Source organism: Ictalurus punctatus, chromosome 10 (assembly GCF_001660625.3).
Source record: "Ictalurus punctatus breed USDA103 chromosome 10, Coco_2.0, whole genome shotgun sequence".
NCBI lineage: Eukaryota > Metazoa > Chordata > Actinopteri > Siluriformes > Ictaluridae > Ictalurus > Ictalurus punctatus.
This window is the reverse complement of record NC_030425.2, coordinates 16,425,234-16,444,493: the sequence shown is the minus strand read 5'-3', so window position 1 is coordinate 16,444,493 and position 19,260 is coordinate 16,425,234. Positions and strand designations below refer to the sequence as shown.

At 38.6% G+C, this 19,260-nt stretch overlaps 2 protein-coding genes across 2 annotated transcripts in view; one reads left to right on the top strand and one right to left on the bottom strand.

The window, feature by feature from the left end:
* The first annotated feature begins 376 nt into the window (after positions 1–376).
* Positions 377–18,121, top strand: ankmy1 (ankyrin repeat and MYND domain containing 1). The gene is made up of 19 exons (XM_053683075.1): positions 377–2,170; positions 2,270–2,432; positions 3,211–3,357; positions 3,790–3,972; positions 4,387–4,673; positions 4,843–5,059; positions 6,654–6,830; positions 7,574–8,115; positions 8,887–9,058; positions 9,371–9,538; positions 11,429–11,572; positions 11,941–12,048; positions 12,776–12,907; positions 13,046–13,159; positions 14,583–14,748; positions 15,048–15,174; positions 15,513–15,545; positions 15,655–15,809; positions 16,781–18,121. Exons 2-19 carry the CDS (start codon positions 2,271–2,273, stop codon positions 16,951–16,953), a joined length of 3,207 nt encoding a protein of 1,068 aa, XP_053539050.1. The 5' UTR covers positions 377–2,170; position 2,270; the 3' UTR covers positions 16,954–18,121.
* gpc1a (glypican 1a) overlaps positions 17,913–19,260 on the bottom strand; it is a 42,686-nt gene continuing 41,338 nt past the window's right edge. Inside the window, exon 9 of the mRNA XM_017478697.3 lies at positions 17,913–18,547. Within this exon, the coding sequence (XP_017334186.1) occupies positions 18,336–18,547 (212 nt within the window). The 3' untranslated portion in view covers positions 17,913–18,335. The remainder of the gene's footprint in view (positions 18,548–19,260) is intronic.

Sequence of the window (19,260 nt, the reverse complement as noted above, 5' to 3'; positions counted from 1 at the left end):
ATGAATTTTTCAGTGTTCAGGTGCCACCCTGGTGGTATGGTGTGATGGATAAGATTACAGTGTTTTACACAGTTCTGTGTAAAACTAAATGTTTTACACAGTTCTGCAAAGATGTTGTACTATAAAAAACTGTGGTTTTAACTATGGGAGAGGTTAGTGGGGGAGGTGGGTGTTGGATGTGTGGAAATGTGTGTTCAGACACTTACATCCAGTCATAAATTGTTTGGGGAAAAATTTGAAAACTCATTAAAATCACATTTACAATGGCCTCTTTTTGTACTATCGTATTACAGAACAACAATAATTATAGCATTACATTCCTTTCTTATTGCTATTTTTATTGTTATTGTTGTTATTATTATTGTTGATGCTGTTGTTGCTGGTGGTGGTGGTAAATATAAAAGTAGCAAGGCAATGAGACAGGAAATAACCTATAGTTATAGGTAATACTTTGGAAATAATAAAAGTATAGGTAATATTTAACCCAGCAAGAGAGTTAATTTTACCCACAAGGTTGGATCAAATGAAATAAATGGTAAAACACTGCACTTTGGTCAAACCAACCCAGCGGGTGTTCTGTCCCATTGTTACCTCGCAGTGGGATTAAGGTTGGGTTATTTTTTAAACCAGCAGTTTTTAGAGTGTAGTAGTAGTAGTAGTGATATCAATAAATGCAAAAAGAATACACTTATCATATCTTTCTTCCCGTTCCAGACCTAAATGTAACTACGCCCCCCATCAGTCATTCACCCTCAGTTAAAGGTGCGGTGAAGTGGTGGATCATGTGTTGGCCTCTCTGCTGGAGGATGCAACCCCACTGGAGCTATCAGACAACTGCACTGTAATGTATACTCGCTCTGGGAGAACAGAGTCACACAATTATAACAATAGTTGACCTCATGGCAGATTACCTGAGGGCAAACCTCTCAGTTATTAAATAAAGATTATGAGCTTGTGTGACAGGAGAGAGACTGGCAGAGAAAGGAAGAAACACTGCAACACTGCAGCTAAGATAAACTGAATGTAATGGAAGGATATATTTTTTAAAATATATTTTTTTTAAAGCTCAATGATTTCTTTTTCTAAAGCTCATATAAAGCTTACCAGTTTGAGAGTGTTCATGTGTAAATGTTCATGGCGGACATGAGAAAGAAACAATGAATATGAGTATGAAGAAATAATGAATTAAGAGAGAAGAACAAAACAATGAAATTAATTAATGGATTGGATGGATAAAGGAATGCATGACTGAATGAAAGAAAACAAAATAGAAAAGAATGGAGAAAAAGAATGGGGAAATTAATTGATGGATGAATGAATGAAAGAATGGAGAACAAATAAAGAATTGACAAATTAATTGCATGAACTAATGAAGAAAAAATTAAAGAAATGAATATATGGGGAAAGGCCATAAATAAATGACTAAATGAATTAATTAACTGAGTTAAAGAAATAAACAAAAGAAAAAAAAAAACTATAAGAGAGATAGAAAAGCTTAAAAGAGGACGAGACAGATATAAAATCACTGACAGAAAGAGAGGAGGAATGACTTTTGAGAGACAAAGAAAGAGAGAAAGAGAGCGTGTATGTGTGAGAGAGAAAGAGAGTGTGTGTATGTGTGAGTGTGTGTGTGAGAGAGTGTATGTGTGTGAGAGAGAGAGAGAGTGTGTGTGTGAGAGAGAGAGAGAGTGAGTGAGTGTGTGTGAGAGAGAGAGAGAGAGAGAGAGAGAGTGAGTGTGTATGTGTGTGTGTGTGTGAGAGAGAGAGAGAGAGAGAGAGAGAGAGAGTGTGTGTGTGTGTGTGAGAGAGAGAGAGAGAGAGAGTGTGTGTGAGAGGGAGAGAGAGTGTGTGTGTGTGTGAGAGAGAGAGAGAGAGTGTGTGTGTGAGAGAGAGAGAGAGAGAGAGAGAGTGTGTGTGTGTGTGTGTGTGTGAGTGTGCGTGTTCGAGTGTTCGACGCGGGCATTCTAATTTGCTAAGTCCCGCGGCACTGTAACTAAGCAACGCAAAGGTCGCTTAAACAGTGGATTTCTTATCGAGCCTTTTCTGCTCCTGACTCCATGAGTCTAACTCACGGTTTAATGTCCGTCTGCTCGAGCTCCTTCCCTTCCTGAACCCTCCCGCATTTCTGTTTGGAGCTCTAGAGATTTCTAGCACAATTAAAGGAAACCAGGTTAGCAGCTCGCTTACAGAAGGAACACTCGGCGTGTGGTGGTGGTGGTGGTCTGGCGTTAGATTTTCAGTCAGATGTTTTGGTAACTCCTCCGTGTAGAATGCCCTTAAAGGGAAGCGGAGTGTCGGAGGAGATGAAGGGCGGGTTGTGTGTGAGGAACGGCCCGGGAGTGCAGGAATGGACAGACGGATCCAGATATGAGGGAGAGTTCCTAAATGGACTAAAACACGGCAACGGAATTTTCACCTGGCCTAACGGAGAGGTAACCGTAACTATTTAACTCTAGTGTGGTTAATCACTCATCACTCTGTTTGGCTGGTTAAACTTACAGCTCTGAGCCACTGGGGCCAAGCACTCAGACGATCTGAGCCACACAGTCGCAGATTCACAATTGTTACCCAACAATCACAATAATGTAGTTGCCTAATAAAGTAGAGCCATATTTTTAGGCAAAGGGATTCAAGAGTGAGCAAGTGACACTGTCATGAAATTTGCCTCATAGCCTCAGGTCATGGTTCTGCAGGTGCCGATCAAGGTTTTTTCAGTGTGCAAAGTCACATATATTGCTCATAATGCTCATGATCTAATATCATTTCTATAGTAGCAGGGACTTTTGTGGCAAACACCCCATATGAATGAATTTTGAAATGTGTGTAATCATTGATATGGTGAAGTTTGGTGAAAATGTGTGTAATCATTGATATGGTGAAGTATTCTGTGATATGTTTATCATTTATTGGAGTCTCCGGTGTCAGTGCTTCGTAACAGTCAGGCGGAAAGCTGTAATTTTAAGTTTTCCAACTATAAAGCTGTGAGTTTTTTTTGTATGATTAACCTTGAGAGGGAAAAACAGAGAGGCTGGTGGAGAGTGACAGTTTATATTGTAGCAGCTCTAATATAAGTGGTGACAGGAAAGGACTTGTTTTGAAGGTGTTTTACAGTGTTTAATGAAACTATAAATTTATAGAAAGTATGATGTTACTGTAATTGGAAATGATTTATCTAGAACATCACACCTTTTTCATATTTCATTATTTAAGTGTTATGAAGGCTCCTTCTACAAGGATTATCGCCATGGCAGAGGAACCTACTTTTGGCCGGATGGCTCTCAGTTCATGGGAAAATTTTATCTCAATCGTAAAGAGGGATATGGCGTTCATCTTTTCCCTGATGGAATCATTTTTGAGGTAAAATTCACAGCCTGGTGAGACCAAAGCAGCATTTACATACACACAGTAGCCCAGCTAATTCAATTCTCCAACCAAATGAATTCACAGTCTAATATGCATGTATGCTGTTTACAATTTACACTTTTACATTTATTCATTTTACATTCACTTTATATTGCTACAGTAATAATGGCTCTCATTTGTATCCATCTACGTGTGTCTTTCAGTCGCTTGAATGTGTTGTAAATACATCTTTGAATAGTTCATAATGTCAGTTTATGACTGACGCCACAACACGTCATTGATTATTTTCCTTGAAAAGCACATCCCCAAGTGTTCAATTCATTACTTATTAGAAACTGTGTTTATAGAGCAGCCCAGGCCTTGTGTCAGTGAAGAAGTGCTATGAGAGCTGTTGTTGGTATTCAAGGTTTACACCTGTGTTCCTAGGGTCTGTACCATGCTAATGAGCGTTTTGGACCGGGAGTAATGTCATATCCTGATGGCCGACAGGATGTGGGTCTGTGGTACCGCCAGTGGCTACTGAGACTCTGCACAACTGTTAAGGGAGGCTTCACCTTAATGGACTTCCCAGAACACATGGCCCGAGTCCCACAGCAAAACCTTACACAGGTAATGAGGGGCATAGGAATTGCACTGTTCAACGACTTCTTCCATACAAACCTCTAAGAAGTCAGGAGTGGTTAATGAGGACTGTTCTTTACTTTGGTAACACTGTCACACCTGAGGGTCTGTTACCATTCAATGCAGTTATATGAATGTATATTTCAGTTATGTAAGGAATAAAACACATGAGGATGAGCTGTTATAATAAAACAATCAACACCGGTGGTGCGATGCAGCCTGAACTGAAGCAGAAGTGTTTCAGTCCTTTTATACCACAGCAATTTGCCAATGATTGTCATTTATTTATTTATTAAAGAGTAACCTCATATTTTTTAATCAGTTTGTAGTTACATTTAATCTTGTGGAACATCCATAAAACAAGTTAGTTCCTATTGTCACTTATGTATGTATTTTTTCTAGATCCAGTCTCTGCCTTCCTTCACAATGGGGTCTTGTATGGAAAGTCAGCACTTCTTCACAGTTGACACACATCTGCTGGGCGACTCCTCTCATCTGGAGGATGAGCAGTTCATCCTACCCTCAGGCATTGAGCGCTACTCCACTGACTCAGACCACCTGCCTATACCCCGGCGCCTGCGTCAGGAACTCGACTTGCACTTCTTTAACAGAAGCAATATCAGCATGCCTTTGTTCCCTAACGGACTACCTCTTCAGCAGAGAATGGAGGCTCACATCCACACACACAGGTCCAGTGCAGCTGTGAAATGTCAGCATTATGACTAAACTATTACCCATACAGAGACCAGAGTGGCTGTGCAAATCAGATCTTGGAATATGTCATGCAGGATGCTGATTTTAGGAATATATAGTGCTTGAAGTAACCCATAACATGTATCCTATTTCTCTTCCCTGCAGATTTGAGGTAGAAGAGTTGGACTGGGATGTTTCTTCTGTCCTGGCTATGAACCGGGATCGCTTTGGATCCAAGGGTCCCCTGGAGCTCAGGTCAGAGAAGCTTATTAGAGAGGCATTGCTTGGTGACCTCCAGAATGTCCAGAGCATCCTCAGAGATGGAACAGTTCACCCGGACGTAGGGGATGTGACCGGACACACTGCACTCATCGCAGCTACGGTACAACTTGTTGTTAGTTATTGTGCAGTTGGATTTAATGGATTTTCTTATGGAGGGTGGTAATTGTCATATTCATATAATCTGGTCCCACATACCCTTTTCCCAATAATCTGCAAAGAACATTGTTCTATATCGCCTAGGCTATATCATTTGAACAAGCACCTACTGAAGTGCATTGTGTTCAGGAATGGTTATAGAACATTACAGACTAGTGCACTATAAAGTGAATAGGATGTGGTTTGGAACATACAGTGGATTTCTTGAGTAAAATTCTGCACTTACGTGGTGTGTAAGAACATTTGGTGTTTTTTTTTCGTTTTTTTTTTTTTTCTTTAATGGCAAATTGTAATTTGCCATTACAATTCTTTATTTAATAATAAATGATAGGCTGAGCTTTTTTTTATTATTTATTTATCTATCTATCTATCTATCTATTTATTTATTTATTTAAAATCTGATTATAGTTACATTTAATGTTGTGGAACATCAAAGAAATGGTTATAACATAACATATAGTATCCTACATCATATAAACATCATCCTTTCACCAGTTTCTTTATTTTATGTTCACATTCCCAGGAAATCAAATAAGTGCAAAGTCCTCTGTCCAGAAGTCAGAAAACCTAAAATTAGAGCTTTTACCTCTGAGCTTTACAAAAGCAGTAATGCTGGAGACTCCTTCCAAAAGTACTACATAATCATCTTCTCATAGAAAACCTCATCATATAAACAATTCCATGAATTTTTTAACCTGTTTATGTGGAGTGTTCGCCATACAAGTCCATGTTAGTCGTTACTATAGGAACAGTAACATAAGAGCGAGCACATTAATATAAACCTGTTATTTGTAGCTGCACTATGGCAAAGCTGTTGGTAGAAATTTATCAACACCTTCTGAGGAAATAGGTCTGATCACCTGTGTCTTTAAAATGAGACGTTAAGCAGAGGTCTTAAATCTCTGTGGTCATTAAAAATCCCAGTAAAGTTCTCGTACTGAGTAGGGTATAATCCTGGCAAATTCTCCCATTGACCCTTATCTATTACGGCCCCCTAATAATCCCCATCTTGGAATTGGCTACATCACTCTCCTCTCCTCTCCACTAATAGCTGGTGTGTGGTGGGCATTCTGGTGCACTATGGCTGCCGTCACATCATATCCAGGTGGATGCTAAACACTGGTGGTGTGTAGAGCAATGTAAAGCGCTTTGAGTGGCTAGAAAAGCGCTATATAAATCTAAGATTTTATTATTATTATTATTATTATTATTATTATTATTACCAATCAGACTCGAGCATTCAACAGCGTTGTGGTATAAAAAATATTGGTGACATTTCTTATTAAAACAACTTTCAGGTGACTTTGATAAGGATACCACCTGATAAATACATTCCATGCCAAAGATTTTGTTTCCAGCAGATGGCAGCACTCGCATTTCTCTTTTCTGATTGTTCCACAAGAATTTAAAAGAGTGATGGCTTCTGTATTGTATATTTCAGCAGCCCAAATTTCATATTCTTTTTGATATTCCCTCTTTTCACATACATTGTGTAAATGTATTAGCTAAAAAGTAATATTATTTCTATTGTTCCACAGGTCAATTGTCATGTTGATGTGATCAACTTGCTGCTGGACCGTGGGGCCAATGTGAATAAGCTGAATGATGAAGGGATGTCTGCTCTAGCTGTGTGCGGTGTTCTTTATTACCCACTCCAGTCTCTACAAGAGACAGTGGCTGAAAAGACTTCTCAGGATGTCACCACAGAACCAGAGGTGATCTTAATTAGTGCCTGTACACTATATGAGGAGTTTACAAACTTTTTGTGAAAACAACCCCAAATGGATATTGGGAATTGCAAGCCTTGACATTTTGGTTTCTCCTTTTTATTTATCATCACATTTGTAAATCCATGTGCAGTAAATATTTCTGCACATTTTTGTGTTTGTTTTCTTGACTTCAGCTGCTCCACTGCATCAGTCACTCAATGTTTTGTAGGAACTAGTGGCAATAGATGGACAGAGAAATTTGGCAATTTTTATTGCTCAACACCAATGCCAGTGCAGTGTCTCAAGATAGCGATAAAAAGACTAAAATCTCATATACACACTTAATATAAATGTGGATTAAACTCAATTTCAAATAATTGAAATAGCTGTAAAATATTTGTAATGTTAATCTGTAAAATAAATGAATAAAACAAAACAGGTTATCCTTTTTAGTTTCTCTCATGACCACATTTGTATAATCAAGTGATCCCTAGTGTGGGGACCCCAGTTGTATACAGTAATGTGATCAATAACATAAACTGGAGTCTCCCCGTTTTTATTGTTTGGTTTTTCATGCGAAAGCACACACTCATGAATGGCTTGATCAAGTTGAATGAGATGTTAGAATTGCTAATGCACTGTAGTGTGGGCCATAAATAAGAAACATTATGTATAGGTAAAATGGAATGTATTTGTCATTGTGGTGATGTACATTTCTTTTTAATAGTGTCCTCTGGCTTATTCTGCAGATCAGTTTGTCCTCAACCCTGGCAAACAGCCCACATGGGGCTGCTGCTAAGGAAAGTACAAAATATGAGGTTGATAAAGAACTGCCAGTCATAGATAGACAAACTAACCAGGTGAAGCCTGAAGAGTTCAGCACAGCTCAGGAGCCTGAAACTCTCGAACACGCTGAGGAAATTAAAACCCCCAGTAAAGAAGATGAGGTTCTTCAGCAGATGCAAAATGGACAGGGCAGAGTAGTAAAGGCTGAACTGTTGGAGGAACCAGAGCCCCTGAATGGAAGAATCCCAGTAGACATATCTGCTTGGCGCCAACGTGATGATGAGGTTGAAAATGTCCTTTCTACTGAGAAAGAGAAAAAAGCCTACAGAAACAGGAGCCTAGGAAAAGACCCTGGCTTTGAATTGGCTAGTTCTGTGGCTAGCTTCCACATCAACACAACAGAGGACATCATGCAGCAGTCGGCTGAGGTTCTGTGTGAAACTGGTCAAGTGTCATCCATAGAAACCCAAGAGACAGTTCAGAGGATGGCATTCATGAAAACTGAGTGAGTCACCGTCTCTCAGAGGCTTTAAGATGTGTTTGTACATTGGGCTTCATTAGTCAAGCTGGATACAGATAGATTTATTTAAAATTGTTTGCAGGAGCTTTTACACAGAAATTTAGTATGCATGAAAATCCAGTTAGTTTGAAAAAAAATACAAAAACATTTTGTCTCCTGAGAGCACCTGGATTAGTGACACACTGATGTGAACCTCATTGTATAACTGCATAATCGGTGATGAATTTTTGACATTTCCTTCATAATTACAAGTGTAATTAAATAAAATAAATGGTTAAATTGATCATTTCATATTAATGAATTTTAAAGAAGGCACATCCATTCAAGTAATGACTCCCTATAATAAAAGGAAGTTTTTGTTTGTGTCTGTGGTAGCTGGTGAGCTGCAATTGCTGAGCTGCTTTACTGGATGTTTTACCGCATACCACGCTTGGCGGGCGCTCTATTACCGTTTAGTCATCGTTTTCGTTTTCAGCGCTCTGATGTTTTTGTTGTGTCGGCATCTCTAAATGTAAATCAGCTGTTCTGTGAATGGGCTTGGAAAATTTTAGGACTGATTGGCAACTAACGCATACAAGTGCAAAGAAAATCTTTCTTACCAAAACTTTTTCAAATCATGTGGGTGTAAATCTAGTTCGATTTGGCTCAAAACATTTACACAACTTTATCAAGTGAATGATAAATGAAGCTTAATGTGTGCAAATTTAGTACATTTACTTTAATGAGTGATTTTCTTGCGTGGTGTTTGTGAGACAGAAATGAGACCCACTGGGCCACCATGAAGCTACTGCTGGAGCGAGGAGCGGACCCAAACGTGTCCAGCATTCCGATGCCCGTCATTTTCCTGGCCATAAAAGCAGGCCACGTTGAAGCTGTGCAGAGGCTGCTGGAGTGTGGCGCTCGCACAGACCTACACTTAACAGCTGAGGTGAGACTTCACCTTCACTCAGAGTCTCAGTCACAAAGAGCTAACACACCTGCCTATTCAAAAAATGTTGTATACCTCGATCAGCTGGATCAGGTGTGTTAGATGTAGGTCAGAGTTAAACTTAAAAGGAAAGCTAACTTCTACAGTCCAGTTCGGCAAACTTCTTGTACCTGCAAGCTAAATGTATTCACCCCTTAATTTATCCTGACCTCTAGTGCACTATGTCTGTGTTAACTCCATGTCATAAATAAATTCAAAACTTTATACATTGTTTGCCTCCTGTTACGGTTGTCCTGTTTATGGTTTGTATAGCAAAAGGGCCTGTACCCGCTCCATATAGCAGCTGGACTAACTGGCCCAGAGGGTCCCAAAATCACAGAGCTGCTCCTGCATGCTGTTGCAGACCCTGATGTGAAAGCACAGGACGCCAGCGAAGTGTACGATCTGGACAAGGTTAAACTTCACGACGCTACAAAGAAGGTGGCTTTTTCTGTTTTAGTCAATAACATGATTTGACTGGATTGAGCACCAGACATATGGATGTCTGCTTTTTAAGATTAGTTTTTACTGAAGTAATGTGATGCCCACGAATGCAAAAATTTTCATGAAGGATTATAAACAAATAACTAACAGCATTTGTGCATATACTGTCCCAAGAAATGAAAATTCATATTGCTAACCACTCTTCTTGGTGCGCAAGTGTCTTTTATGTGGTTGCAGGATTTACAAAATAACACACCGATTGGCACCAGTTTGGTTTCTGATTCAAATACAACATTAAAGAACAAAAACACACCACATTGGGGCATGTGAGGCTGGTTATCCTGGCTATGTGTAAAATCTTGCTGAGCCTGGTTTAATTAACTCGTGCACCAATAAGCCACACGGTGTCACACTGCGTAGCAGTTACGATCAGTTCGAAGTTCAAAGCCCTTGCCAGTAATGAAGAAATGAATTAGGCACCTCAATGATAATGAATTTTAATGTCTGCTGCCACATTATGTCTCACCGACTACTTTTCCTGTAACGCCATACAACAACTCCAGCAGCAGGTTAATTAGTAGTGCTGCTGGAATTATAATATCCAAATTAGCAGTATCAAATTAATTCCAGTAATTTGGTACCTCGATGCTCCTTCAGTGTCAAGTGGTGCATGTTGAATAACGAGAACTAAAGGGAAAGCTATTGAACTATTACAGAGAATATGAGATTGGAAAAACCTTTTTCTCCTATTCTGTTTGATCTGAATTATGTACATTCTTGTTATGATTGCATTTAGTATAAATCAGGCACTAATCAATTTGATTTATGCTAATCAGTTATTAAGTAAGTAATAAAATATTACTGGGTATGATGCAATAGGAAAATAATCAAAAATGGGGTGGGGTGATGAAGCCCCTCGCAAAGTGGAATAACTGGCACAGCCAATAACAGCTCGTTCTGAAGTGTTTTAATCCTCATATACACCATTTAATCACACCCATATGCGAGCCTTCCCCTAATTCTAACAATATATAGAATGTATTTGCATGCTGTAGGTTTAAGATTTTCTTTTACTGGATCTAAGGGTCCAAACCTATTTCAGAAGCTATGTCAATAATGATATGTTTTTCCAAAGTTGGTGTGGAAGAACTCTAGTGGCCCGTACAGAGCCCTTGACCTTAATCCCACTGAACACCTTTGGGATGAATTAAAACACTGACTGCACTCTAGGCCTCCTCACATGACATCAAGACCTGACTTCACTAATGATCTTGTGGCTGGATGGGGAAGTCCCCACAGCCACGCTCAAAAATATAGTGGAAAGCCTTCCCAGAAGAGTGAAGTCTATTATAACAGCAAAGGAGGGACTAACTCTAGAATGGGATGCTAAAAAAGCATACAAGGGTGTGATAGCCAGGTGTCCACATACTTTTGACCACATACCAGCGTTTCTCTTTTTTTTCTGTCTTTACAAGTTAAGACAAAAAAAAATAAATAAACAAACGCAGCTTGCCATATTACCAACAAACCAGAAAGCGTAAACTCTTCTGTCCTGAAGACTTTCCCATATCAAAAACTTGGTTACAGCTTTGCCTCCAGTTGTTAGAAAGCCTGACACTAAATAACTGATAAATAAGTTAAATAAATAAATAAATAAATAAATAAATACACACTTTTTACATTCCTCTGTAAATTATTACAATATAAATTTGAATGTATTTAAATGAGTGCATTAATATAAATCTTACTACTGTCTGAGCTGCTGTTACAGAAAATTAATCAACACCTTTGACCAATCAGATTTAAGAATTCAACAATGTCCTGGTATAATAATAATTATATTCATGATAATGCTCATATCTGAAAAAAGTGAAAATCTTCACACAGACCTCAAAAGAGGAGCAGGCGAGTGGTGGAAACAAGTCCCTGGGATCTGAACTCCCAACCATTTATCCAACCACCTTAGAGTCTCCTAAGGAAGGGGGAAGGACTCCACTTCACATGGCTTGCCAAAGAGACACGGATTATGCAGTAAGTGTATAATGCTGGATCATCCACTCATGCTGTATGGAAATGATCTGAGACTGTATTTTCATAAAATAAGGCGATGCAAGTACAGCATAAGCCATGGAACTAAATGTAGTTATGATGCTTAATTGTTATTCCTTGCATGTGATGGAAGCATCACAGGAAAAGTAACAAACTTGGCTATTTAACAGGTAATTATAGGTAATAGTCATTCATTTGTATTTGAACATTAGTTTAAATAACCGTGTAAATAAACAGATTTACTGATCATTTAAGGTTATGTGTAAGTGACCTGGCTGTTTAACTTCTATAATTTGTGCTTTGGTTCAAGTATTAATACACGTTGTGTAAATGAATGTCCGGTTTTGCAGAATGCCAGAGAAGTGGTCTCTATTCTTCTCTCCCACAAAGCAAGCACCGACCATCTGTGGAGTGGCCATTCTCCCCTCTCCCTGGCCATCGCCAGTGGCAACGACCTTGTGAGTCACCTTTGATGAAAACTATTCATGGATGTAATGAAACACAATCATGATTACAAATGGTCCAAAATGCATCTGTAAGACTTTTAACCGGCGTTCACAAACACTGTTTTAACGTCTTTACATTGGCTCCCAGTCGGCTTTAGAATTGATTTTAAAGTGCTTCTGCTTGTCTTTAAATGGCCTCGCCCCCTCTTACCTTTCTGACTTCTTGTGTGAACAACATCCAGTGAGAACTCTTAGGTCCGCCAACCAGAGTTTGTTAACTATAAGTCAAAGTTAAAATTTATAAGTGATCGAGCTTGGAACAGTTGACCGATCCATGTTAGAACTGCACCAACAGTACATATTTTTAAATCAAAGTTAAAAATGTATCTCTTCACTCTAGCCCATAACTTGATGTCCTTTGTTGTTTTGTTTTCATTCACCCGTTTTATTATTATTATTATTATTATTATTATTATTATTATTATTATTATTTTAGTTTTGGTGTATTTATAATTCTTTTTAGAACATTTTACAGCACATTGGTCAACTGTGGTTGTTTTAATTGTGCTTTCTAAATAAAGTGAGATGAAATGATTAGCCATATTACAAACTGTACAACTACAACACATTTTTAATCCTGACAAAAACTGAGCATATGACGGACTGAATTCATACTCGGCCAGCTTCATTGTTTACTTTTGGATTTGATACAGTTTTGGTTCTGATTCTTGTGCATCAGGCTGTGGACGAGCTTCTGGCTGCTGGAGCTGATCCTAACCTGCCCCTCTCCTGCCAAGTGGGCAGTGCACTGTGTGCTGCCGCCAATATCCACTACAACCCTGGGCCTCGTCTGCGCAATAGAATCAAACTGGTACTCTGTTACAGTATGACATGGTGTATATGATTAACATAATCATAATCATTAACAATCCATACAAATAAACCTTCAGCTGGTGCACAGTAAGCACTGTCAAACTAATTTTTAAAAATGTTTTCTTTTGTCATTCAGGTTGAGAAGCTGATAAAGGCTGGTGCCAATATCCTGATGCCTGTGGTGGTTGGCGAAAGGAGTAGGAGCACTATAGGAACAGCAGTGGATTATGCTTGTTATATGTTTAACAAGGTGAATATGAAATGCTAATTTTATAAAACATGAATTAGATGTGAATTCAGTGAGATGACAAGAAAACAGCTTGAAAACCGAGGAGGAAAAAATATTTAATTTAACCTGCTGATGTACTCACACCAAGCACATCACAGGTCATGTGTCCACAGGAAGCAAATGGTCAACAGCACACTTGGGAGTACATGTTGCAGCTTGAGACATATCGGTTTGGTCACTTAGTGCAGGCCGTTATAAAGTGTTGCACGTTAAAAGATGACAATGCAAACAGAACTAACTCATACACCACCTGAACTTATCCTCCTTTTATCCAGTTGCATACTTAATTGAATTACTGTTCCTATTTCACAAAAGTTTAATTACATTTGTGTGTAACTAAAAATACACATGCAATTTAATCTTGGCTGCATAACTTGTATATATGAGTGCAGTAACTCATTGCGATTTTATCTGATTTGAAGCCAATCAATTTACAATTTGAAGCCAAGGTGTATATTAGCTAGTCTTACCAAAAACCACATTTTTTTGTGTAAATGCTCATATGAACGATTTACAAATAAATATGTTCCAATTGAGCTTGATAAATGAGGCCCATTGTCAGTATTTATCATGCTGTTATAAAGAGAGAGAGTGGCTGCAAGGAAAAGTGGCGTGCTGAGCCAAAACAAAATATCTAACTAGCATGGCAGTGTGCAATGCTGTTTAGCCAAAAATGGATAGTTGTTTTGTTTAGGACAATTCCACAACCTTCTCATGGAAATATAGTCTTTTTCATGTTATACGTATGATGCTTTCTACGATGGTAGATGTAGATTGTAGTAGATGTGTTGTCTCCCACAAAAGTTTCTGTTTGATGTCACATCCATAGTGCTGAAAATTGTTGTATATTTGAAACATGTTAATCAGTACATGAGATTTGTCTGCATTGTCCTCAAGTGGGTAAATGACAACATATACAAACTGACTCAATGATACTAAGCTTGTCCCTGCTGTGAGCCTGTGTGAGGGCAAATGTCACTTCCATAACATGAAATTAGCCTTTATTTCTGTGTGTTTGATAGCCATCATGTATGATAAAGTTAGGAACATGCTAGGAAGGATAAGAGATGTAGCAGAGTAACATCTTCACGGTAGTACCCAATTGATCACAGCCAAAGGGTCTTTGCTGCAATCGTGTCATTGTGCTAAGAAACGGACATGCTCTAGTGTAATTTTGGATGTAAAAAAATGTAGGCTATTGACAGACAAAACAGACATTAACAGGTAGATCTTAATAGATGGAAATGAATTTTAATCTGTATTTTGAAGTCCTCGGTGAGGTAACCATCAAATCATACATCATGACACTGTAACAATCCTAGTATCAACTAATTCACATAGTGTATACTTTCACAAGTAGGTCTTTTAACTTTATTCTATGCAGGACTGGCGAGTCGCACACATTCCTTACCACGCACTAAAACCGCAAGAGAGGGAGGCCTACAACGCCCGCCGTCAGCTCATCACCATGATGGCAGAGTTGATGAGACAGGCTGCCACCAGCATGGAGAAACAGCGTTTGGAAAATGAGAAGAGCCGAGGCATACACAGTAAGTAAGAGACTCGGGCTACTTCCCACACTGGAGATTGGTGCTTCAAAACATCTGAAAGATGGACTTGTTTCTTTGCACAAAAAATTACTTTTATTTATATCACTTTTCATGGATGTAGCACTGTGACTATAGATTTAAAAGAGCACAGATGATGCAGATGAAACTCAACACAAACATAATACTTATAGTAGCAAACGTGGGTAAAAAGTCAGGACTGATTCAAGTGTGTGTGTGTGTGTGTGTGTGTGTGTGTGTGTGTGTGTGTGTGTGCGCGTGTGTGTGTGTGTTGGCTGCAGGTGTTAGTCCCACAGACAAGTTTGTCTTTACTGGAACAGGAGCCATACCCCCTGCAGATAGAACAAGCGTGCATATAACTACAGAGGAGCAAAGAGAATCTGTAAACGAGTCTATGGTTCAAAAGAGGTGCTACACACACACATGCACAGACAAGCAAGACACATTAAGGAGATTAATTATGGGCTCCTGAGTGGTGCGACAAAAAAGAGTTCGCCCTGTCACTCTGTTGGAGGATTTGAATTAATGAGTCACGCCCAGGAGACCAAGAGAGCAAATTGGCCATGCTGTCTGGGTGGGAGTGGCATATTCTACCTATCCTGTCTCCAATCAGAGTGACACTAGCAAATCATGGGCATCTGTGAGCTCATGTGTGTGGAAAAGGGCGGATAGAGCTTTACTCCCAGTGTGTTACACTGCCATCATGAGCTAAAATACACAACATTATATGTGCTCTTTTTCTATAGATCACGGATCAAACATGAAGCTAAGACTGTGAGGTAAGACCATGTTTAACTCTGTAAACTGAAAAAGCATAGTCAGCTGATGCATTTACTGTACATGCCGGGGTAAGACTTTACAGAGTGTGTTTGCGTGTGTGTATTTTAGGAAACCCTTGATTAAGTACTGTTACCAATGCGGCCGTTCGGCATGGGTGTCGTTGACGCCCTGTAGCCGCTGCCAAGAAGTGTTCTACTGCAGTAAGCCGTGTAAGCTGAAGGCCTGGAATGAACGTCATAAGGAGGAGTGTCTCCGAGTGCCAGGTTGGTTGGATAATGTGATTCTTGCACATTATCTTTCAGTTCACTTTACCTCTTATTGAGTTACTGAGTTGTATAACACGGCTATTACCAGAATTGTTTCTCGGTCTCATTCTTCCAACAAAAGGACATAGGACCATGAATGGTAAAAACAACCACTACAAGTTTACTACCAGCCAAAGTACAAATTTCTCAAAACTTCACACAAAGTATTATGGGAGTGTGTATTCTAAGTACATCTCTAGTGCCTAGTTCAACAATAGTGATTTCCAATATCTTGTCAAGCCATGTGATCAGAAAATAAGATATAAATCTCTTGGTGGCCTGCTGTTATTGGAAAATAATCAGAAAAATGTGTTGTCTGGCCCAGTGTGGACTTACTGTTACCACCCCAAGTTTATTTTCCTATAACAGCACATCCTATAATGTTTTTTTTATTTCTCTTATACCACAGCCATTTCCCAACTATTATGATTATTTAATTTATTAATGGACACCATGTTGTACTTCTTTATTGTTCAATTTAGTGTTACGCAAAAAATGCAGCACATGACCGAGAAACTGCAAAGCACAACTTTTCTGTCCTGAAGACGTTTTTTAGATATAGTTGTATATCGTTTCATCTAAGCTGCACCTACAGAACAAACTCCTGTTGACAATGACTCACTTATAAAAACAGATGATGAGTCATCTGAAACACTCGAGAATAAGGAAGAGGCTTTTAAGCACATTAAGGGTAGGGTAACCTTTGAAAGCTGCTAGGACTATTAACCCTGTGTGTATTATGTGTTAAAGCACAGTGTAAAGAAAGACTTCAAACATTCTGCAACTCTTGGAGATCTCAGGATAGTCAATATGTAGAGAAACAACCATTAGTTGTTTTTTTTTGACATTCATATTTCTAGACTAATGACACCAGTAATGCATTTCACCTCCAGGCACAATGAATTCTTCACTCTCTTTTCTCTCCACAGGAAGTGGACGTCCTGAGTGTAGTCCCGTGTCTGATGACCAGCGGTGCCTTCTTTCAAGCAAAAGCTTGAGGAAGGGAAACAATCTGAATTTCAATTTGGATAAACCAAACTCAAGCAAAGCAGCATCACACACATTCACGCATCAGCCTGACGAAAATTACAGTTTTATTTGATTGTGTAGGTGAAAGAAGACGCAACACAACTTTAGGGGGGAGATTTTCAATGTTGCCATTAACTTTTGTATTTTAACAGTCACCCAAGTCCGGATCCTGCTTATCTAGCACCCTGCTTCCAACAGACCTCGCTCTAACATTCAATTCCTCCTAAAAGTATTGATTAACAGGGATCAGGGTTTTAAATTATATTGGAGTTATACTTCAGTGATACTTGATTTTGTAATACTCATCCATTGTATTCACAGACTCATCAGTAACTGACCAAAAAATATTGATCACTTTCCCCATAAGCTATTGACATTAAAACATAGTAGTACAATTCATCACAAATGTCCTCTGCTTAGAATTAATCTAGGTGTTAAGAATTACACTAGGTGTTTAAGAATAAAAAGCAAGTTGAATTGTTATATTTCAACATCAAAGTATCTAATAGTGGATCATAACTTTTTCTGTTAATGTAGAAAAGATGGTGATATTTTACCAAGAAGAGTGTTGTACTGTCTCATTCATTTCCATACAGTTCTACTCATAAAGTGAGATTCATTCTTGACCTAATTATTTCAGTTCAGTTAAACTGTGCACATCTATTTCACGAAATATTTCAGCCTCTTCAATTATCCACAGGCATCAGTGATTCCATTGTGCTGCACATATCCAGAACTATCACACATTACTGTGCTACTAAAAAAATTCTGATGAAATGAAACAAACACCAGCTTTACACCAACGTTGACAGATATTTATTGTTTTTAATTCACGTCACCCAGCAACAGGAGCTTAAAGTAGAATGACAATACAGGAAGAGCCCATGACCGTCTGGTCCAATGAAGCAGGACAATGAATTTAGTTCATTTTATCTTGCCTAATCATTTCATATTCTGGGACAGATATTTGATCTTTCCTTAAATGCATGTCCATGCATCCAAACATGTAGATCTTCTTTTTGTTTTGCTTAGTTTTTTTTTTTAGTTTTTTTTTTTTAATCGTGAAGTGCTGAAAAAAGGAAGTTGTTTATAAATTAGCATTGTAAAATGAAATGAAGCACAGACTCACTGCTTGCACAGCTTGCTTAAGAGGTTTTTGAGTCATGTGCCCCATTGCAAAAAAACCCATCTCCGCCAAGAAGTTGTTACTTTTTTTTTTTTTTTTTTTAAACATTCAAAGGTACAGAGAAAGACAAAATCATCTGTAAAACTTACATACAAAAAAGACATAATTCCCTCAGTCTCTCAGAGATAAAAGGTCCAATCAGCCACATGATTTTTCATTTGGCAATCTCGTCAGCTCACTAACTTGCCAGTTTTTCTCCACTGCCCTACTAACCCCCCCCCAACCCCCCCCCCCCCCAGGTCCAGTTTGGTAGCAGGAATGCATTTGTATTACCGTCTGAACCGCAGATTGATCACAATCAGCACCACAATTAGGAAGGCAGATGGTATAATTCGACTCCCGTCACCTTTCACTTGTTTGTCCTCTGGGCTGTAGGCGTCCAGTTTGGGTCTGTCCAGTTTAGGCCCAAAGACCGGCGGCGCACTTCGGACACAGAGCTGCTCGCTGCACATGCCACTGCCTGAACCACTGACATCATCACCTAGAGGCATAATGGGAAGACAAAATGGTTATGAAAAGATCTGATGGCATTTTTCAGATGTCAGGTAGTTCTCATTCTTGCAGAGAATCCTCTTTTTCATAGCTGCCATTCATTTCTCTCTCATCTGTTTCCCATTGTTTTCAATGTGGTTACTAAATTACAAAAATAATAAAAAATTTTAAAAAATGAGGGGGGTATTTTAATTATGAATAGCTATTTAATAAGCAGAGTGTAAGGACACATCTGTTCTAATACATTATTGTTTCTGTAGTAACATCTAATTCACATGGACTTGTATTGTGAATGAGCTATGTAATGTAAGACTGATGAACAGATTTTTTGTAACAAAAAAATAAACAAAAGTATTGATATTTAACAATGAAAAATATAATCATTGATTGAGTTTTATTGGCTTATTAAACAAAGAGAGGCTGGTTTATAGCTGCTATAACTGCAAGAACGAACTTGTCTTGTGGACATTCCACAACATTAAATGTAACTATAAAAAGCATGACATTCATTCTAAATTTAAAATTCACTTCAAACAGCTGTGGTGTAAGGGGAATAAAACATGTTGGAATGTGTTGTTATAGGAAAATAATCCATTTTGGGGTCATTACTTCTCTCCACTTTGCATCGGTGCACCCTGAGGTGGATTATTTTCCTAAAACAATGTAATTTCACTTCTTGTATTAGTGCCAAAATTTGAGTGG

What these genes read in the sequence shown, in the direction of transcription:
- ankmy1 (XM_053683075.1), top strand. Translation starts at nt 2,271, where the DNA reads ATGCCCTTAAAGGGAAGCGGAGTGTCGGAGGAGATGAAGGGCGGGTTG. An exon ending in CTGATGGAATCATTTTTGAG is followed by an intron (nt 3,358 to 3,789) that starts GTAAAATTCACA and finishes CTGTGTTCCTAG; the next exon opens with GGTCTGTACCATGCTAATGA. An exon ending in CACAGCAAAACCTTACACAG is followed by an intron (nt 3,973 to 4,386) that starts GTAATGAGGGGC and finishes TATTTTTTCTAG; the next exon opens with ATCCAGTCTCTGCCTTCCTT.